The sequence below is a fragment of the Gopherus flavomarginatus genome, chromosome 9 (genome assembly GCF_025201925.1).
Source record: "Gopherus flavomarginatus isolate rGopFla2 chromosome 9, rGopFla2.mat.asm, whole genome shotgun sequence".
NCBI lineage: Eukaryota > Metazoa > Chordata > Testudines > Testudinidae > Gopherus > Gopherus flavomarginatus.
This window is the reverse complement of record NC_066625.1, coordinates 14140453-14163575: the sequence shown is the minus strand read 5'-3', so window position 1 is coordinate 14163575 and position 23123 is coordinate 14140453. Positions and strand designations below refer to the sequence as shown.

General features: G+C 42.1%; 1 protein-coding gene across 1 annotated transcript in view; it reads left to right on the top strand.

Moving 5' to 3' along the window:
* The window catches only part of FAM20C (FAM20C golgi associated secretory pathway kinase), an 86269-nt gene that overhangs the window by 5110 nt on the left and 58036 nt on the right, over nt 1-23123 (top strand). Inside the window, exon 3 of the mRNA XM_050966736.1 lies at nt 12194-12272. Within this exon, the coding sequence (XP_050822693.1) occupies nt 12194-12272 (79 nt within the window). The remainder of the gene's footprint in view (nt 1-12193; nt 12273-23123) is intronic.

Here is a 23123-nt window from a genome sequence, read left to right as displayed (position 1 = left end):
TCACGATGATGAAATAGTAGAAGCTCTACAAAACTGCTGATAATCTGTATTTCCACTGCTGGATTAGGTCACTGGGCTTTGACCCTGCAATCTTATTCAGTAAAAACTTCCATTGGCTTTAATGGGAATTTTGCCCCAGTAAATCAGCATCACTGGGCCTAGTGGTTACATTTTCCATCCTGTGAACCATAGTTTTCTCTGAACAGTACTAGGATTAAGTGGGATTCTTGATCAGAAAGGAGGGATCGATTTAGTTAGTCAAGACAGCAGGAGCCAGGATTTGGGGAATGCTACATGGATGAAATTCAACTTTATGCAGAGAGACACTCCAAAGCTTTAAGTGAAACCTAAATCATGCTTAGGCTTGTGCTCTGCTTAGAGGGGAATTTCACCCAAAGAGAGCAATTTTCACCATGTTACCTTAACAGGATGTCCAGACCAATGTACTGAATGATCAAATTGACCTTAAGGTGCCTAAATAAATGCCATTTGTATGAGCCTGTGTGCTGGTTTTCTGCCCCACCTCTGGATTGAGATGCTTTATTAAGGAGCCCAGGTTTGAGAATCGTGCCATATATATTCCATCTTTAGATAACACCTAACATAGTAGAAATAGCAGTCACTCTCTTTAGATAATACCGAATGCTTTTCATCTTCCTGCAGTCTAGGCCTCAGGATAACAAGGATAATTTACAGTGGAACGTGTTCTAGGTGATTTTCACTGCCTTGTCTTTGTGGGGAACGACAATCCCCTTTCCTGACACACTCACCCAGTCAGGAATGATGTACAAAATATTCATCTTGCAATTGGATTGGGGAGTAGGACAGCTCCTTACTATGCTGATTTTAAAGGCATTCCTCACTTATCCATCAGGAGATGGAAAAGAAAGAGATATAAGCTGGGTCCCTTCCTATCCCTCCCACACCCTGGAGAGTGGTGGTATCACTTCCGTGATCTATCACCTTGCACAGCTTCAGGGCAACAATTTTGCTTAACCCCAGGTCCTTTAAGACTTTGCATCTGAAAGGCTTGACCAGCCGTGTTTTGATTTGCTGTAAGAGCACCATGCATCTCTCAAAATGCATTTGGACTAAAGTGGCCACTGCTGAATATACTGCACTGCTAAATAGTGTAGCTTCACAATTCACTGAACTATATATTTTTCTTCGAGATCTAAATATAGTATATGTTCCTTATGCAGAGGAAAACCATGGCTTGCAGCGGGCTCAGATTGACCATAATGTAATGTTTTTCAAATAGATAATGTAATAAAATCTTTCTCAGTTTGTCATGGAGAGTGTTGGCTAGTGATTGAAGGAAGGGAATGAGAATCAGAAATATTAGAGTTTACTTCTGTCTCAGCCACTGACTTGCTCTGTACACTTGGGCATGTTGCTTAATATCTGTCTGCCTCAGTTACCTATCAGCAAAATTATTATAAAAATTATGAGTGAAAAATCCCAGCCCCAATGAAGCCAATAGAAATTTTGCCATTGACTTCATTGGGGCCTTTATTTCACTTTATATGTCTTACAGATGTCGTGTAAGGCTTTAATTAACTAAAGCTTTGCTAGGGCTTTGAGATCCTCTGGGGAAAAGTGCTACAGATGCACAAAACCATATTTATTATATTATGTATTGCATATGGGATATTCTGTTATATGCTTGTACAGTGCTTTGTACAATGAGCTTGGGGCCTCATGATGTTGCTGCAATAAAATACTAAATATGAGTAATTTACACCAAGAATGCCTTGCAGTTCGGATATACAAAAATACTAAACAATGCATCTCATTAGACAATGTTCCTTAACCAAAGAAGTGCAGATTCTGTCTGAAAAAATAGGTAAAGATCAGTTCCTAGAAATGAACTCAAGCTAGCCCTTTAAAGTGTGCTTATAAAAATCAAGGGGTCCAATCCTGGCTAAAGTTGGAGGGTTGCCTGCACCAAGATGGTAGGATCCGGCCCAAACCATTGGCAACCAAGCCATGTTTGTTCCTCTGGTAACAGGGTTATAGCAAGGTTTGAATAAAGAAAGAACCTTATTTTATATTATTAATGTTTGTAGAGTGGAGTTTATTTTGTTTTACACTGCAAATTCTTAGGGCTTTTATTATTATTATATTGACACCTGCCCACTTTTCACTTTTTGTGCATAGATGCAATAAGGACTCGAAAGCTTTTGAATGGATGAATAAAGTCTGACATGTATTATCAAAGGACACATGAATGATCAGTGCATTGTTTCACATGATTCTGCACATTTGCCAAGTTAATTTGCATGGTTCCTTTGGTGGTGTGGTTTTGAAAGCCAGCTATGAAGATGACTACCAGGTTAAAAGTGTAAAACAAATTGAAATCTTCATAGTGCCTGAGAATCATCATTTTCTTTTGACATTCTGTGCAATTAAATATATAGAATCCTAGAAGATAGATGGAAAAGACCTATTAGCTTATCCAATCCTTACAGGGTATGGCTACATTTGGAATTTCAAAGCGCTGCCCCGGCAGCGCTTTGAAGTGTGAGTGTAGTCAGAGCGGCAGCGCTGGGAGAGAGCTCTCCCAGTGCTGCATGTAAACAACATCCCTTACGAGTGTAGCGTGCAGCGCTGGGAGCCGCGCTCCCAGCGCTGCTGCCCTGATTACACTGACGCTTTACAGCGCTGTATCTTGCAGCGCTCAGGGGGGTGTTTTTTCACACCCCAATTGCAGCGCTGTAAAGTGTGAGTGTAGCCAAGGCCTAGTGCAAGGAATCTTGTCTACAGCAGGTTTTCTAATATTTTGATATGTTATATGTAGGTTTTAATAGGCTTATATGGTTTTGATATGCAGGCTTTGATACTGTTTGCAACCTGAACTATAGCTAAACTGTCTTCTTAGCCAAGTCAGATGTATCCGCTTAATTTTATTATTAATTGGAAAGTGTCATGTCCAAATAGACAGCTCTGGATCAATCAAAACTGCTTGCAAGATTCTGTAACCCATCCAGTTACCTTAAAATGAAAATGGTGAGAGAAGCAATTACTGCTTAGTTCACAAGAGCAGAGAGCATCAAGGTGACATTTCCTGGAGGTTTAAGTTTAAATGGAACAAATCCACTGATGATGCCACTATGGAAAATTGAATATGAACATTACATCTAGTTCCCACAGTGACACCCAGAGGTGGCCTTGAAAAGGACAGGGTTAAGGATAGCCTTAAGCCAAGTATATATTCAAAGCCCTGCCTATCAGTATGTGTTTGCTATTTATTCTGTTCAGTACAAAGGGTCTGATCCTGTTCTCATGTAATCCAAAGCAAAACTTCTGATGACTTAAAAGGGAGCAGGACTGGAGCCTAAACATTAATATTTTCTATTGAATATTGAAACCCAATTTTCAGAAAAGGTGGATGCACATATGCATGCGGAACAGCACACCTGCTTTGCATTGAGAATTGCCATAACATCCTGTACAAATTACTGTAATTAGCCATTCTCCTGCACATTTATGCATGTGCATAATCACAGCAGCAGCACGAGCAGTTCAACTAGAAGCATTGTATGGCATAGAGCAGTTAGATGCATCCATTCAGTAACTGTGGGCATGATCCTTCTCCCATTAAAGTTAACAGGAGTTTTGCCATTGGTTTGCATGTCAGCAAAACAGGCTTCTGTGTGTTTTTTTTTTTTTATTTCCTGGTTGAAAGGCCGTGGGAACATTACCTGATTCAGTTCGTTTCTAAAACCTATGATGCATTCAATTTGTGCAGGCAATAATTAGAAAGCTAGAGCACAAAATTACTGATGTGGTAGATAAATGGTACAATTAACGAAGGTAGACATTGGCTAAACAGCAAAATAAAAGACAGTGCTATGAATACTGAACCTAGATCCTGGCTCTCAGTAAAATGATAAATGTCTTGTCAAAAGGAAAGGAAAGAATGTGTGAAAAACATGATGAAATGTAGCACCACTGATTTACTTTATAAGAAAACAATGAATCTGCCAAGAATCAGCAGATTGATTAAATTTACAGGCCTGAATGGAGCCGGGGAGTGGGGGCTGGGGGACTTAAAATGTACACCAAAGACTTTGGATGTTTTAACAGATATCTCCACCTTTTAAAACTGCTTTTATCATCTTGAAGGCCTTTAAAAATGAGTCAGCAGCAGTGGCTGAGCAAGAACAAGTGACTGAGGCTTGAATTTGTTTTGAAATTTGTTCCTTATTACAGTTTGTGTGGAAACAAGCATCTAGGTCAGCGGTCGGCAACTTTTCAGAAGCGGTGAGCCGAGTCTTCATTTATTCACTCTAATTTAAGGTTTTGCGTGCTGGTAATACATTTTAACGTTTTTAGAAGGTCTCATTCTATAAGTCATAATATATAACTAAACTAGTGTGGTATGTAAAGTAAATAAGTTTTTTTAAATGTTTAAGAAGCTTCATTTAAAATTAAATTAAAATGCAGAGCCCACCGGATCAGTGGCCAGGACCCGAGCAGTGTGAGTGCCACTGAAAATCAGCTCATGTGCTGCCTTTGGCACGTGTGCCATAGGTTGCCGACCCCTGATCTAGGTTGTGCAGACTATTATCTGCTAGTGAGGTCAAGGTGTTGATGTTAAACTTAGGTCTGATTTACAAAGTTGGAATCTAGATCTGGATTTAAACTTTCTCTTATTCAGATATTATCACACCACGAGTTTTAGCTCAGTCCCACCTCTCTCATATATCAGCAGCATAAGTACATGGGATATTGTATGTCAGACACTGTCAAAAGACAGGAAGTTCAGACTTAATGCTAGCACTCTGTCCTTTATCTCTTCCTGATGGTGTTGCAAAAGACTATGGGGAATATCTTGATCTGATATTCAGGGCCCTACCACTCCCATTGTTAATAAAAGTGATTATTATTATTTATAACAACACCAACAGAGCACACTTTACAAAGACAAGTGCCCTTACAGAAGAGCTTACGATCTAAATGTATTGGGAGGATGAGGGCTGGGTTGCAACAACATCCAGGAAATTACATACTAGGTCACACCAGGGGTTCATCCAGTCCAATGTCCTGTCTCGGACAACAGTCAGTACAAGATGCTTTAGAGGATGGTGCAAGAAACCACATATGGACAGCTATAAAAACATAACTGAGTGATCATGGTGCCATACATCTCATAAGTTCCATAGAGGGTGTCAAGGTTTTTTCCCCACTTTGAACTTTAGGGTTCAAGAAGTGGGGACCTGCATGATCACTTTTAAGCTTAATTACTAGCTTAAATTTGGTACGCTGCCACCAGCCAGAAGTCTGTGTCGGGCACGCGTCTGTTCCCCCAAAACCTTCCCTGGGGAACCCAAGACCCAAACCCCTTGGGTCTTAAAATAAGAAGAATTTAACCATCCCCCTCCCTGGGTTGCCTTGGGAAGCTTCACACCGATACAAACTCCTTGGATCTTAAAACAAGGAGGAATTAATCATCCCCCCCGCCTCCTTTCCCCCCACCAATCCCTGGTGAGTTTAGACTCAATCCCTTGGATTCTAAAACAAGGAAAAATCAATCAGGTTCTTAAAAAGAAAGCTTTTAATTAAAGAAAGAAAAGGTAAAAATTATCTCTGTAAAATCAGGATGGAAAATGCTTTACAGGGTACTCAGATTCATATAGACTAGAGGGACTCCCCCTCGCCCAGCCTGAGATTCAAAGTTATAGCAAACAGAGGTAAAAATCCTTCCAGCAAAAAGACACATTTACAAGTTAAGAAAACAAACATAAGACTAATCCGCCTTGCGTGGCTATTACTTACCATTTTGAAAATGAAAGACTGATTCAGAAAGATTGGAGAACCTGGAATGATGTCCCGTTCCTCTCAGTCCCGAGAGCGAACAACGAACCAAACAAAAAGCACAAATAAAGACTTTCCTCCACCAAGATTTGAAAGTATCTTGTCCCCCTATTGGTCCTCTGGTCAGGTGTCAGCCAGGTTCACTGAGCTTCTTAACCCTTTACAGGTAAAAGAGACATTAACCTTTAACCATCTGTTTATGACAGAGGTTTTCATTATTTGAACACTTTGCAAAAGGGAGGTGTAGGGTTTGCAGAAAACATGGACATGTGTTTCCAAGAGGGACTGGGTGGGAGAGAAGTTGGAAGTATGACTGACTAGGAACCCCCGGGGCACATGGGAGAAGGATGACAGGTGAGCATGGGAGAAGATCATTACATACTTAATCCAAAGCCCAGAAGAATGAGTAGAAAGACGCTCATGGACTTCAGTGGCCTTTGGACCAGGCCCTCAATCCCCAAATGTCCCTGGTAAAGTTAACTCCACTGAGGATTTGTTCCAAAGCCTCTTGAAATTTGGAAATCAGGCTGTAAAATTCTTGCAGTACCTTAGATGAAAGAGGATGTTAAAGCTGGAGTATATTAACCTTTAGCTTTCAATTTCTTTCTTTGACAAGTTGAATTGCCTAAAGATTGAATATAATCTTTGTACTGGAATTTACTTTTACCATTATATAAACATGTCCAAGAATTGTTGGATGAGAGTTGACTCAAGATGTGCTATATGGTATCAGCGAGTTTTTAAGAACTTTTCCAGAGCTGCTCATCGTCTGTAACATTAAGGCATATTCCAACACTTTTTAAAATGTGGATTATGACCCTGGCTGGAAGACACCTTTGGAGTCAGAACAGCCTTAAGGCCGTTTTAGAAATGTCTTAGTATGCTGATCATAGATGTGACAGGCTGTAATGGCTTAGTATCATTATGTGCTCTTCTCTGAATACTGTATGTTCTAATCCTGTGTATTATAAATCCTTATGAAATTTTTATTTGGGTAGCAGCTGAAGTCTCAAGGGCATGTCCAAACAAGCAAACAAGGTTTTAGAACATGATTGGACTCTTATTCCTTGGCATAATATAAAGGGAAACATGTTTGAACTGAGAAACATAAGTGGAAAGTGGAATGTTCCTTGTCTGATTCATATATGCCAGAAGATGAGAAGAAGCTGAGCAAGCAGCCTTGATATTAGAGGGAGGAGAAAAATCTCTAGGCCTAATGTTCAGATCAAGTCTCCATGAATGCTTTAGACAAGTACTACCACATAGGCCCATGCAAATTAAGGTTTTTGCATGCACTCAGTCCCAGATATTAAGCACACATGTCACTGTCTGCAGGGTTGAGACCTTAGATTGGAAGCACATTGGATTCAGACCATACCTCTTTCTCATCTGCAATGTGTCATGCACAACTATGGTACTGTATAATTCATGTTAACGATCCTCACTTTTGCATATGTAGGTAGGCACTTGTATGTACAGGAGCGGTGTTGCATCTTACGCGGAGGTTAGGTTCTGAAGTCAGCACGTAAGGCGAAAATTGCGTATAGTCAAAACGCTCATTGAGTGGAATAGCGGGCGGAATCGCCCGCACTATATGTACAGTATTTAAATTATTGTTTTTATCTTTTTTGTTTGTTTGTTTTGCTGAACGCGTATAGTTAAAATCGCGTAAGTTAAATGTGCCTATGATGCGACTCCAGCCGTTGGGTTAAAATGGGTGGGAGTCATAGTAAGGGACACTGTGGAGCTGCATAGCTCCTGCTAAAGTGCCTGGGCAGATAATTCCCCAGCAAGGCACAATGCCTCTAGAAGCTAAGGGGGAGTGCGGTTGCTGTGCCACCCTCAGTCAGTGTGTAGCATGTCCCCCCACACCCTGCACTGCAGGGGGCCAGTTGGGAGGCATGACGTCCTACATCTAAACTCAGCAGTGGCACAAAACTCCAGCAGTCCTTGTGTTCCAGAGTGCTACTGCAACCCATTCAGCTTGTGCAGACAATAATCTGTGGGTGAGTATGACAAGGCCAGAGGGAATCTTTAATCTTCTCACCTTGCACCCTCACACAAAGGATGAACCAGTTCTTTCGGTCTGGAAATCAGGCCTTGCATGTGTAACAAATCAGAGCAATTTTTCATGAACCTTTCATAAAGTTTTCCCCTTTCTTGTTGCAAAAGTCATTGGCTGCAGAGGTTGCTAGGCAAATAACAATTTCTTGTGCTGCTTTAACATACTGTGCATCCTAGTAAATTTAGAGTAGTCCAAGCTGTGTGTTTAGAAATTGCTGTGAGGGAATCTCCTTTTTTTCCACCATCACTACACCCTTTTGGTCTTGAACAATCTCCCTTTCCCAGTCAATATGGGCTTTCCCACTCACGTGGCTGCATAACTCCTAACGGTTGTATCAGGTCCAGGTCATGCCATGTGTAGAACCCTGACTTTTTGTAAAATGGGAGTATTCTGTTGAAATGGTGCAAAATCAGCTTTATGTGGAGGGATATGAAAGTAGATCCTGCTTTTCAAACACTGATTCTGCTTTGGGCATAACATTCCTATATTGCAACGTTTCCCAAACTAGGATGCCGCTTGCAGAGGGAAAGCCCCTGGCAAGCTGGGCCAGTTTGTTTACCTGCTAGATCCGCAGGTCAGGCCGATCGTGGCTCCCACTGGCCGCGGTTCGCTGCTCCAGGCCAATGGGAGTTGCTGGAAGCAGCGGACAGTACGTCTCTCAGCCAGCGCCGCATCCAGCAGCTCCCATTGGCCTGGAGCAGCGAACCGCGACCAGTGGGAGCCATGATCGGCCAGACCTGCAGACGCGGCAGGTAAACAAACTGGCCCGGCCCACCAGGGCCTTTCCCTACACAAGTGGCGTCCCAAGTTTGGGAAACACTGCCATATTGTATTTGTTTACTTTTCCACAGCCTCTTTTGGCTGTGGACTTTTTATCTGTACTGCATTACATTCAGTCAATTAAATATTTTTTAAAATAAAGTTTGAAACAAATGTTTATTTGCAAATACGTGGCTCTTTTGTGCCATTGATTATAAACAGAAATCCTCATCAAAGTCACCAGGAAGTTTTGCTTAACTGATGGCTCAACGCTGGTCCTTGAATAAGTCTAAATCCTACAAGAATGACTTGGACAAAACTCTCATTGATTGTAATGGAAGCGGAGAGTGAACAGGACTGCAGGAATTGGCCCCACATTTGTATGTTTAGCAAGTGAATGGAAAAAAGACCAATTTTGAAAACTTTAGTGACAAGGGGCAGCTCCTCAGGTGGTGTAAATCTGTGCAGCTTCACAGTTGGCAAGGGAGCCACGCTGAGTTACAACAGCTGAGGATCTAAGCTTAAGGATGCAATTCTGATCTCTGTTACTCAGAGTGACACTATGAGTGTAAATGGAGACTAGGGTGACCAGATGTCCCAATTTTATAGGGACAGTCCCAATATTTGGGCTTTTTTTTATATGGACTTCTTTTACACCCCCATCCCCTGTCCCGATTTTTCACACTTGCTATCTGGTCAACCTAATGGAGACATTCTGGATTTAAACTGATGTACGGGACAATAGAACTTGGCCAATGAGAATCACAACGTTGGCCTTATTCTGCGTCCTTTACACTATTCTGGCAGTGAAATGTGATAGAAGGCTAGCTTAAACTGCCATCTGGGGACTCCTGGATAGTGTAAAGGTGGAGTAGTTAATTATACACCCCATGCTCTTGACCACTCAGTATTGCTGACAATCTAAGTGTGTAGCAGAGCTGTTGCCAGAGTAAGCTGTGCTACAGTGATCCTGAGACGTTACTGATAGCACATACTACAGCAGCCTGGGGTTGCTCTAATTTATGCTAGGGGCTGAACTGGCTCTAGTTGCCCCCAGGATTCAGGGTGTTTGTGGCTGGAAAACCATCTATACCTCCCCCACTTCCCTTCAGGTGTCCATGAGGATCTCACCTACTCTGTGCAGCAAAGTGAGTCTAATATATGAAAACCACATGTTTCTGGTATACCTGTTCAGTGTGAGTTGTTTAATGCCCCTTAATTTCTAATTATTTATTTGTTCCATTGGGATAGCCGAGTAATTCAGCAGAAGGCAGGGATCAGCAAAATAGCAATGCAGGAGGGATTTTCTTCCAGAAGAAGAGTAATTAAACTGACCAGATTTGCATAGCATTTTGTTTCAAAAAATATCCGGATTACAAGCACTGAAAGAGAGCTGGTGACCCATCAGTAATAAGGCACAGAGAGGAGTAATTAACAGGACGTGTAACTAATGGTATTGGTTAGGGAAAGCAAATGTAGACATTAGACAGGTCAAATAAGGCCAGCTCTAAGGCAAAATTTATGAAAAAGATAACATGACATTTTGCATAGTTCTTAAATTTATACCTTTTTTGTCTGATTTCTAAAGAAGGGGATTATCTGATCATTCAGAGGAAGCATTAAAAAGGACTAAATTGCCCACACTGAGATGACTGACATGACCATCACTGCACAATGCAGAAGTGAATTAAAGAGTTGGGTGTAGATCATTTCATTTACTCAAAGTGTTCTTGGCTGGTGGAAGAGAGCAGATGGTCTGCTGAAGCATATATTTACCTCCCCTGACTAACCATATCATCAGATAAGATGTACTCTTTGAGAGCTCTTTTACTCATGTAATGCGTGGTTTTTTTAAGTGACATTTTTTTTTCCACTTATACAAAAAATGTATCAGTCCAGGTTTAAAAACACCATCATCCAACTGTTAAAATGATATTGTACAAATGATGCAGTTGCTAGGAATAAATACTGTCAGTCTTACAGTAATTCACCATCAGCTGGTGTTTGAGAGTCACGCAAAAATGGTCTACAGTGTGCAGCATGAGCCAAATTTCAGGGCATGGCTACACTTGCAGATGTAGAGCACTTTGAGTTAAACCAGCCTTCATAGAGCGCAGTAGGGAAAGTGCTGCAATCTGTCCACACTGACAGCTGACAGCACACTGAGGTGGCCACATTAGCAGCTCTTGCAATGGCCACAGAAAGCAGTGCATTGTGGTAGCTATCCCAGCATGCAAGTGGCTGCAATGTGCTTTTCAAATGGGGAGGAGTGGAGTGGAGTGTGACAAGGAGTGTGTTGTGTGTATGTGAGAGGAGAGAAAGTGGGTTTTGAAGGGCTGAGAGCATGTCAGCATGTTGTCTTGTAAGTTCAGACAGCAGCAGACCGCCTCTCCCCGCCCCCACCTCTCTCTCACACACAGCATTCTGCAGCAATGGTTGCTTTGTCTCGGAGCAGATAAGCATGCCGGCTGTCAGAAACAGAGCTTTCAAAGGGCATAGCCGCATTCCTGCAGTGATTCTAAAACAATGACAAGAGTGACCACTTGACTTAAGGGGATTATGGGATGTTTCTAGAGGCTGATCAGAGTGCAGTAATGCAACACCTCGCTCACACTGATGCCCAGGCATTTCAGCCAATGCGCACCAAGCGTTAAATCTTCTCGCTGAGATGGAGTATCAGGAGCGCTCTAGCCCTGCAGTCAGATTGCTCTATGTGCCTTGCCAGTGTGAATGGGTAGTGAGCTAGGGCACCCGAGGCTGCTTTTATGTGCTCTAACTCGCAGTGTAGCTAAGCCCTCAGACATTACTCATTCCTTACTCAAAGCTTCCACTGAAGTCACCTCTCGCTTATGTACATATCACCTAATGCAGGTCCTGATCCATAGCCCACTGAAGTCAGTGCATAGATATCCACTGACTTCAATGGCTTTGGATCATGCCCATGGAGAATATAAAAGATATATATACATATTGCTCAGGAATAATAAATACTTTAATCACAGCATAGTATTGGAGTTGTGATTGGCATCTGTTCATGCCTTTAATTAAAGGCTGGCTGCTACTCACCCGTTTTTACAGCCAAGGTTCTGGTGTTCTCCAAGACACACGCAATCTCTTCTTCCCTTATGCACACGTTTTGTGGTTGCAAGTTGAAAGAACATAGGGATTAGGGGACGTGAGACTGCAGGGACCTGTATCTACACACTCTTAGCATTCAGAACTCCCACTGAAGCCAGTGGTGTTTCTACACTTCAAGGATCAGGCCAACAGTTGGAAAAGCTGATGAAGGATGCAGGACTCCCTTTCTACTCCAGTTTAGTCAGTGTGAGCAGCTACTCTAGACTGCATTTCCCCTATTCATCCACTAATTAAGTCTTTATCCCTGTTCAGGAGTGCCCTATGCACATATATGTGGATGTTCAGACACCACAATGATGCGTGCAATATAAAAGCTTAGCTAGAGAGAGATGTGCTATTTCAGTGTCAGACTGCTGACTGTACGTAGAAATGTACGCTGTGATTTTAAATGGTTTTACTTTTCTCCCACAGCAATGAAATCAGGAGGCACCCAACTAAAACTGATCATGACATTCCAAAATTATGGACAAGCGTTGTTTAAACCAATGAAGTAAGTAAGAAATGTTTCACTCCATTTTAAAGCTGATTTACACAGCCGTGGCATGTTACCCTCTTGACAGCTGTTAAAAGATCACTCATCATGTCTACTAAGTTTGTGGTGCTTAGTTATCTAAGCTTCCCACTGAATGTAAATTGTAGGCATGTTAAGAGGAGGAGGCATGTTAAGGCATGAGGAATTTCAGCATTCTTAGAGCCTGATCCACATGAAGTCAATAGGAGGCTTTGCATTGACTACAGTGGGGTTTGGATTAGATCCTTAAATGACACCAGGTTATTGTGGTTTTATGTGAGATGTCATGCACACTGTTCTCTGTGAATTCTTTGACTCACAAAAATACAGGATGTGCTCAAATTCCTCTTTTATATGGATCTGTATTCCAAACACACTTGCTCCAATATTTTGCAGTTTGTGTTGCATCACTTATTTTGGAACTGTTACCAGCAAGAGTGCGAGTTTTGGCCAGGTTTTCAGAATAGATTTATTAGAGAGGAAGACATAGATAGTGTTTGTTCGATGAATTATAATTCCATCCTTAATTTATTGCTGTTGGTATTAGAAGTGCACTCTACTGTTTGCTAAGGCTGTATTGTAGCTGTGAAAATGAGGTTCTTTGAGAAGCAGGAGTGAGGAGAAAAGACTTGGATGAAACAGGAGTGATTTTATTCTCACTTACAGCTGTAGAAGCAGCAAAGAGTCCTGTGGCACCTTATAGACTAACAGACGTTTTGGAGCATGAGCTTTCGTGGGTGAATACCCACTTCGTCAGATGCATGTAGTGGAAATTTCCAGGGGCAGGTATTTATATGCAGGCAAGCTAGAGATAATGAGGTAGTTCAATCAGGGAAGATGAGGCCCTGTTCTAGCAGTTGAGGTGTGAAAACCAAGGAAGGAGAAACTGGTTCTGTAATTGGCAAGCCATTCACAGTCTTTGTTTAATCCTGAGCTGATGGTGTCAAATTTGCAGATGAACTGAAGCTCAGCAGTTTCTCTTTGAAGTCTGGTCCTGAAGTTTTTTTGCTGCAGGATGGCCACCTTAAGGTCTGCTGTAGTGTGGCCAGGGAGGTTGAAGTGTTCTCCTACAGGTCTTTGTATATTGCCATTCCTAATATCTGATTTGTGTCCATTTATCCTTTTCCGTAGCGACTGTCCAGTTTGGCCGATGTACATAGCAGAGGGGCATTGCTGGCATATGATGGCGTATATTACATTGGTGGACGTGCAGATGAATGAACCGGTGATGGTGTGGCTGATCTGGTTAGGTCCTGTGATGGTGTAGATATGTGGGCAGAGTTGGCATCGAGGTTTGTTGCATGGATTGGTTCCTGAGCTAGAGTTATTATGGTGCGGTGTGCAGTTACTGGTGAGACTATGTTTCAGGTTGGCAGGTTGCCTGTGGGCGAGGACTGGCCTGCCACCCAAGGCCTGTGAAAGTGTGGGATCATTGTCCAGGATGGGTTGTAGGTCCCTGATGATGTGTTGGAGAGGTTTTAGCTGGGGACTGTATGTGATGGCCAGTGGAGTCCTGTTGGTTTCTTTCTTGGGTTTGTCTTGCAGTAGGAGGCTTCTGGGTACACGTCTGGCTCTGTTGATCTGTTTCCTTATTTCCTCATGCGGGTATTGTAGTTTTGAGAATGCTTGGTGGAGATTTTGTAGGTGTTGGTCTCTATCTGAGGGGTTAGAGCAGATGCAGTTGTACCTCAGTGCTTGGCTGTAGACAATGGATCGTGTGATGTGCCCGGGATGGAAGCTGGAGGCATGAAGGTAGGCATAGCGGTCAGTAGGTTTTCGGTATAGGGTGGTGGTAATGTGACCATCACTTATTTGCACCGTGGTGTCTAGGAAGTGGACCTCCTGTGTAGATTGGTCCAGGCTGAGGTTGATGGTGGGGTGGAAGCTGTTGAAATCATGGTGGAATTTTTCCAGAGACTCCTTCCCATGGGTCCAGATGATGAAGATGTCATCAATGTAGCATAGGTAGAGAAGGGGCGTGAGTGGACGAGAGCTGAGGAAGCGTTGTTCCAGGTCGGCCATAAAAATATTGGCATATTGTGGGGCTATGCGGGTGCCCATAGCTGTGCCACTGATCTGGAGATATATATTGCCATTAAATTTGAAATAGTTGTGTGTGAGGATAAAGGCATAGAGCTCAGCAGCCAGTTGTGCTGTAGCATCATCAGGGATATACTGTTCCTGACAGCTTGTATTCCATCTGTGTGTGGGATGTTTGTGTAGAGAGCCTCTACATCCATGGTGGCTAGGATGGTGTTTTCTGGAAGGTCACCAATGCATTGTAGTTTTCACTTACAGCTGTGTAAAGCTGGAGTAATGCCACTGAGGTCAAGGAGTTGCACAGGTGTAAAACTGATGTGAGTGAGCTCTGAATCAGGCCCTATATGTTTGTATTATAATAATGAAAATCATTGTGTGCTTAGTGTACAGGGTTTAACAAAATCACTTGAGGCTGCAGAATGTTTAATGAAGTTACTCATTCTGTGTCAGTGGTATTACTGGAATAATAAACTCATTTCCTTTCTTTGTTCCCCCTATAAGGAAGTTCACTTAATTTCCTTTAAGGTGGTCTGTAAAGGAATAAAGCAGCACAGAATATGTGGTCTTCAGTATGTATGTATTTTATATTGTACATGTAGACAGGAAGGATGGTCCAGTGGGCAGGGGGTTAGCTTGACACCTGGATTAAATTTCCTGCTTTGCTACTGACTTCCTATGTGACCTTGGGCATGTCAGTTACTATCTCTGTGCCTCCATTCTCCATTTGTAACATGGTGATAATAAAGGGAGGTACCTTCCCTCACAGGGATATTGTGAGAATAAATACATTAGAGACTGTGAAATGCTCAGATACTATAGTAACAGAAGCCATATAAGTGCCTAAGTTAGATCAGGCCTTATATGGACTTCAGAAGGAACAGGTAAATAAGTTTCCTTCTCATCAATCTCCTTGTTCACGTGTGTCCTGAGATCTATGAAGAAATCCCCTAGATCTCAGATCATCCACAGAACGCCAAAGTGTTTATGCAAAGGCCCAGTGGTCCCACATTATTCCAAAATTCCTCCCATTCAGGTTGGCTTCCTCTGGATTCACATTCTTCTTGTTTCGTCTTTTGGGGCTGGGAGGCTCAGATCTCTGAGAGGGAAACTACATAAGATGATGTAGACAAGTCTGAAGGGAGATGTTGCCAAAGCATGTCCTAAATGGACCATTTCAAAACCACTGGAACTATAAAAGAAATGCTCAGAGCATTGGTTTGGATGATACCACTGAGGCTCTATTCCTCCCCCCGCTCCCTTCCCAACACATTTTATCTGACACATTTTATCACTATTCCAAATAATTTCTGGCCCTCCTTGGGAAATTTCTGAGAACACAGCAGGGCCTTGCTGTCTTTAATTATTAGGTAAAAGAGTGATGGCCTTGGTGGCTTTCCACATGGTACAAGATTCCTCCTGTCTCCATTTACTTAGATGCAGATATTTTAAATCATTATCATTGCTGTGACATTGTAGCTCTGGGAATGCTAATGAGGTTAAATCAAAAGTTTACCATGTGTACTGCTTTATATACACCACTGGCAAGATGATGAGTGGCAATGGATGTATAACCAGTTTCCTATACAGAAGCAATTATTGCCATCCAAGGGCACAACAGCAGAAAACAACTGTGTCTTAATCACCCCTTCAGCTTGATTTTGAGGGTGTTAAAATGCTATTTTCTAACTGATTTTGCATTAAATACATGTTTAGAAGAAGAACAGCATTCCACAACTGTGTTCCCAAATACTCCATCTTACAGTGGCAACACGACTGTATTTCACATGGTCGCTGTAGAATACTTCAGTTTTTTTATTAAGGACATTTGCGAGTATTTGTTTTCATCATGAACAAGGAGCCAGAACCTAAACTGGTGCAAATCTATATACAGTAAAAGCTGTTTTATCTGGCATGTTGGGGGAATGGGGGGTGCTGGTACGTGAAAAATGCCAGTTAACTAAGAGGGAGGGAGTTTGGGTGCAGGGGTGTGTGTGGGAGGGTGTCTGATCCAACGGCCGCTCACCCGGGGTGGATCCCCACAAGCGGTGACCTGTCCCGGCTGCTCCTAAGCAGAGACATGGCAGGCAGCTCTGCGCACTGCCTGAGCCTTTGCCCATAGGTGCCGCCCCCTGAAACTCCCATTGGCCACAGTTCCCAACTAATGGGAGCTGTGTTGCTAGCACCTGGGGCAGGACAGGGGCAGCGTGCAGAGCTGCCTGCCATGCCTCCGCCTAGGAGCAGGGAGGATAGGTCGCCGCTTGTGGGGAGCCGCCAATGGTGAGTGGCCCCGGATCCGGCACCCCGCACCCCATTCGATGCCCCACGCCCCTGCCCGCACCCAAACTGCCTCCTAGAGCCCGCACTCCACACCCCTTGCCACACCCCAGCCCCCTGTCGGCCCCATGCCAACTGGACTATAAACTGGAATTTCACTGAAGATCAGAAATGCCAGTTTATAGAGCTTTTTGGCTGGTGAAGTGCTGTATAAAACAGCTTTTACTGTAGCTCCATTGAGTTCAATGGGACTATATCAATTTCCCACAGTTTATGATCTATTTCCTGTGAACTGTTTGGTGAGATATACAGAGTGATTTCCTTCCATGGAACTGAACATCCTAAAACTTTAAATATACAGGCTGTTAAATCTACAGGACTTCCCATGGAAGGGCCTTATCCAGCTGAAAGGAGCCTTCTCTAAATTTAAGCTGTTCCCTCTTTTGAGGGGATATCACTTTTGGTTCAGGCTTTACGTCTGACTCCTTCCCAGGCAAGGTGTCATATATAGGGCCCAACCAAATTCATGGTCCATTTTGGTCAATTTCACGGTCATAGGATTTTAAAAATAGTAAATTTCATGATGTCAGCTATTTAAATCTGAAATTTCATGGTGTAATTGTAGGGACCCTGACCCAAAAAGGAGTTGTTGGGTAGTCACAAGGTTATTGTAGGGGGGGTTACGGTACTGCAGCCCTTACTTCTGCACTGCTGCTGGTGGCAGTGCTGCCTTCAGAGCTGAGCCACTGGAGAGTGACATCTGCTGTCCAGGAGCCCAGCTCTGATATGGCAGAGCTGCCATTAGCAGCAGCGCAGAAGTAAGGATGGCAGGTATGGTATTGCCACCCTTACTTCTGTGCTGCTGCTGGTGGGGTGCTGTCCTCAGAGATGGGCACCCGGCTAACAGCCACTGCTAGCCACCCCCCAGCTATGAAGTCTGCGCAGAAGTGAGGGTGGCAATACCGTGACCCCCTTAAAATAACCTTGTGACCCCTTTGCAACTCCCTTTTGGGTCAGGACCCCCAATTTGCTGGTCTCCTTCGTGAAATCTGTATAGTATACGGTAAAAGCACACAAAAGACCAAATTTCACGGTCCATGACTTGTTTTTCATGGCCAGTGATTTGGTAGAGCCCTAGTCATATGGCAATGATACTCATGTGGATAATGTCAAAGGATGTCCTACATGTTCTTAGGGCATCATCAATGCTAATGCAATGGGTAAGTTCCTCCCTACCTTAGTCACAGCCAGAGATGACCTTTAAAGGAATCTTATGGACCACAAAACCACTCCCTGACTCTCAGCTCTGGAATTGGCAAGCTGAAGAGGCTTTCACTTTGATAGTCAGGAAAGTGACCTGCATCTTGGGCCACTGCACTCTTCTTCCATAATTGTGATACAAGTCACATGACTGCATTCCACCAATCAACCCGTAGGAGTATGCACTATACTAGATGTCCCATAGATCATCCAGGACCATTTCCTCTTCTGTTTCTGGAGATGTGCACAGTAGCTATTCTAGCCTTTAGGAGATCCTGTGGGATGCATATTCCCAGCAGCAGAGATGGAACTAGGGAAGGACTAGTGATGTGTTTGTCTCCATTTGAGTGGATATGCCTTTCCCTATGAACAACCATGCTTCTAGCCCAGTCTGAAAAGCAGTTAAATAATGTAGCATTTCTTGCCTGTGAATAAATACTATGGCCTCAATTCAGCTGTCAAATAAAGGGGTGAAGACAATGAGAGTTGCAACTCTGTCTTTGAAGTTTGTACTGAGCTACTCTTTAACATACCAGAGGGGGTTGGAACCAGCAGGATATTGAGCTTGATTCCCAAAGAAAATTCATGATCAAAAGTGTCCCAATCTGTCTATTATTCTAGTTGGTTTAAAGCGAAATCCCTTATTTCTGCAGGGCTCAGATTCAGATAGTGTAGGAGGGAACCGCCCCCTGTCTGCACTTGATTCCATGTGTAATATTGGTGAACCCTTCTTGACACATATAGACCTGTTCACTATTCTTCAGAGTTGCAACGATATTGGTGCAAATGGGGTGGAATGAGAAGAACATGCTAAATCTTTACTAATGCAGGGAGATATCTATTAACTAAATGGCTATTCCATAGCACTTCAGAGATGGTTTCTGCAGCAGTGTTACAGTGAAATGTAACTGGCACGTTGTTCTAACTCCTGGAGAACTCATGAGCAGGCCTTGCTTAGTTTGCATTTCACAGCTGCCGAATCCTTTGTTGATGACATCTATAAAGTGAGCCAGCTCATGAAAGAATCCTTCAGCACAGCCAGTATTTGGAAATGGAGAAACCAGAATCTCTTTTTGGCATCGCCTGTGCTAAATGTTTGACATTGCCTCACAAATCTTGTACCATCGGGTCGTTTATTCAGGCAAGCAGAGCAAAATCAGGAAAGCGGAGTTCAATTGCCAAGAGAATGGCACTATGATAACTAAAGCCTGATCATCTACAATTATTTTATTTATTTGGAGCTCTGCATCTTCCATTGTGAAATAATTCCACGTAAAGAGTTACAAGGGGAGCCATTTCTATTTAAAAATCCCATAGCCCAAAGTAAGTTCCATAGCTAATTGCAAAGGAATCTTAAAAGTCACAGAAATGAATCATAGTTCTTGCAAACTTAAGGGAAGTTTGAATGTACTTGCAATGTGTCTAATAGTTAATATGTAACTTTGTTCTGCCTGTCACAACTGTATTGTACTATATTACTGTCATCATCACAAAACCCCAAAACCGCACCAACCCTAAAGCTCCTTCCTGTTACTATATTAGCTTTGTAAACAAAATGTATCGAGATGCCCAGCAATGTCTCAAGTCAAGATTCCTTTTATTGCTTATTCAGAGAGAAAGAGAAAGAGAAAGAGAGAGAAAGCGGTCATAAATTTAAAAGGCTTTTGGCTTATCTGGCTAAAAACTATACTATTTTTTATATTTTTATTTATTTTCTCTTTGCTGTTGTTAACTGGGGGAGTAAAACAGCTGGCTTAGCAACAAAAGAAACCACATTTTTTTCTCTTGGAGGCTTTTTATTTTTGGAAGGGTGAAAGCCTGCTCCATCGAAGTCAATGGCAAAATTCCCAGGTAGAACTGAACATAAAATATCTTTTCTAGAGTTTTTTTGGAGCCATCCTATAAAATTTAATAGAGAATTATCTCTCTCCTATACAATTTTACAGGCTATTTCTAAAATACCTATACAAAGGGCACGATTCACTATGAAATCTGTGAATTTTAGAATAATGTCAGTAGACCTCTATTTGTTTCATCCAGAGAAATGGCCTTGAAATCAGTGAAGTCACTCTGGATTTAAACTGGGATGAAACCAGAATCTTATTCCAGATTTACAGTGGTTTAAGGAGGTTAAAATTAAGCCTTACATGTTTTTTGTACATATTTTTCTTATAAGTGCATTATTTTTGTAAGTACCAACACAGGGTGGATAAAAGGTGCATCATTATAGTCATCTGTAAAAGATTGTAGCTAATCAGTGTCCATTACTCCCATTTTTTTTTTCAGGTGCAAGAATTTTATTATTTTTAATTATTTACTTATTCCAATTTAACACCTTAAAAACAGGATTTGTCTTTACTGAAAAAATGTGTCGTGTTAGAGACCTGTCAAGAAACATATTTTAACTAGCACTTTAGTTAATACCATGCATTTTCTCATCTTTGACAAGCTCTAAGTATCCTTGCAGATATTATCTGTAACAACAGATAAAATAAAATGATAGCAGTTCCCGCAGAATGAAAAAATAGCCAGGCAGAAAAAATAAAATAAAATAAATACATTCCCATCTCATATTCCTTAAAAAGGCTACCTTCTCAGACCTCCTCAAATTCCTTTCAAAGGGAGGGGCTTTGCACCATAGTTTGAAGATCACATAGTTTGAAGACCAAGGTAGTAGGGAAATGAATATTGTTTTAGTTGGCAAAGGACAGCTATTTAACTGGCTTTTAAGTTGCACACTTTTACAAATGAACAATTAGCAGCACTTTTTAATTTTCTCTTTGATTTGCCCTTTGAGAGTGCTATACAAATACTGCATTTTAGGATAGTGGCATTATATAGGACATAAAACCGCTCTAATAGAAACAACTGTTAATTGCTTTAATTTTCTACAATTATGTCCAGATTTTGAAGTTGTAGTGTGACTACTTACCTGTGAAATACAGCCCCTAGGTCTGATTATGATTTCATTTACACTGGTGTTACTCTACTGACTTCAGTGGCATTATTTCTGATTCACACAGGCATATGTTAACTTTGGAATCAGGGCCAATTGTCTATACACGCTGCATGATTAGTTTGCCTTAGTACATTGCATATATTGCTGTTTTGGGGAAATACATTTTGCAAACCTGTTGGGTTTCAGCTGGTGGGCATCCAATATAACCACACTGTTACAGGGCGTGCACAAGGGTGGACAAGCCCCACTATAATCGCTGGAGGCACAGAAATCCTCCAGCCCTGGGGCCAAGGTGGTGGGAGGGAGAGGAGAGAGCGAGCTCCTACCAGGGCCGAGCTGTGGGTGTCGGGGGAGTGAGCTCTTCCCAGCCTGAGGCCATGGCAAGGGAACAGAACATGCCCCTCCAAAAGGGGTCAAATTTAAATTCCTGTGCAGTATTGTTATAAGTCAACATAGCAATTAAATCAAACTGCAGCTACAGAAGTGAGATATGCATACAGTAGCTGCTATTCTATCTGCCTATCAGGATGATCACTTTGGCAGATTGTAATCCATTGCATAAAGCCCTACTAACCAATCCATGATTTAGGCACAACTAAAACCACTCTGCTTGGTGAATCAGCTCAAAGCAATTTTTACTGTGGTTGTCACTGCAGAAATCTAGCACCTTGTAAGGGGCTGTTATTTCAGACATACGGAGTGACAAACTGACACAAAAGGTTGAAACTAATAATGACACTATTCAGCTCTTACCTTCCTGATAAGGAAACACCTCGTTTTGGGTATGCAATTATCCGTCAATAAACAGACATTCCAAGGGCCCCATGCATGAGTTGCTGACTCTATAGGGAGAAATCCTACTGTTCTTACCTCTCCAATCCCTTCTGGGACTTTTGTCTGACAGCCAGATTCTGATCTCACTTGCACCAGTGTAAATCTGGAGAAAGCTGAGAGAATTATGCCAAATTTACACTAGTACAAGTGGAATTTGACTATGACTTTGAGTAAGGACAGCAGGATTTGGCCCCTAGCTTGTACATTCTCCAGCGCATGTAGTAGCATGAAACAGAACTTCTACCTAAACATCTCACATACTGCATGTTAAATTACTTTCTCTCCCTATCATATCTTCATCAGACTATACTTGTTCCACATAAAAGATCATCTCAATACAAATTTTAAATGGATTTAGAAATCGGGGGGGGCCCAATCCAAGGACCATTGAAGTCAACTGGAGAATTTCCAATATTTTCAATGAGATTTTGAAGAGAGCCGAAGCTGATAGCCCTTTTCAGATTAAATTCCTCTATAGCAGGGGTTCTCAAACTGAGGGGCTCGTGAGGTTATTACATGGGGGGTCGTGAGCTGTCAGCCTCCACCGCAAACCCCACTTTGCATACAGCATTTATAATGGTGTTAAATATATTCAAAAGTGTTTTTAATTTATAAGGAGCAGTCACACTTAGAGGCTTGCTATTTGAAAGGGGTCACCAGTACAAAAGTTTGAGAACCGCTGCTCTATAGCATTGCAAATAGGAATGCAATTTCCTCCATATTGCCCATGCAGTGTATTCCGTCCTTGCTATGGAGATTCACCTCTGGAAATGAAAGTCTTGGCTGGAGTCTAGACCCATTCAGTCATAGTGCAATTTGTTCTAAGATTTTTAGAAATATCATTAGATATTTACTGCAATGTAAACATTTTCATACTCAAGGTAACTTAGAGGAGGATTATTCGATGCAGTGAGATGAGTTTCAAGAAAACATCCCTGATGTTTATTTCTTATTGTAGTATCATCAGAGTGTAATACCAAGATTCATCCGTTCTTTTTGATCATCTTTAGAAAGGGTTTTCATTGAAATGTTCTCCGGTGGAGGAATGATGTCACAGCACATATATTTTCTGTTATGAGTGGTAGTCATAGAACTGTAGCACCTAGAGGGTCTAATTGAGATCATTGGTTAAGATCCTCTTGGCAAGATCAGAACTGGACCATTTCACTTGTCTGGTGACCATGACAAGGAAAATAAGGAACACCTTTTCCTGTCTCTCCACATCTGCAATATTGTGCTCAACCCATGGTGGCGTTATTCAGGATTATCCTATGGGTCATTCCAGTCGACAGTTGTAACAATCATTCAAGACGTGTGTTTTCAGCAAATTGATTGTTTTCTGTTGAACATTAGCAATTTCTTTCTCTTGCGTCTTGCTTCCTTCTGGCAACGCTTTCTGTATAATGAGCACTTCTTGACAAAGGTGGGTGCAATGGCAGAGGTAGCAGTGAGAAGTTGGGGAC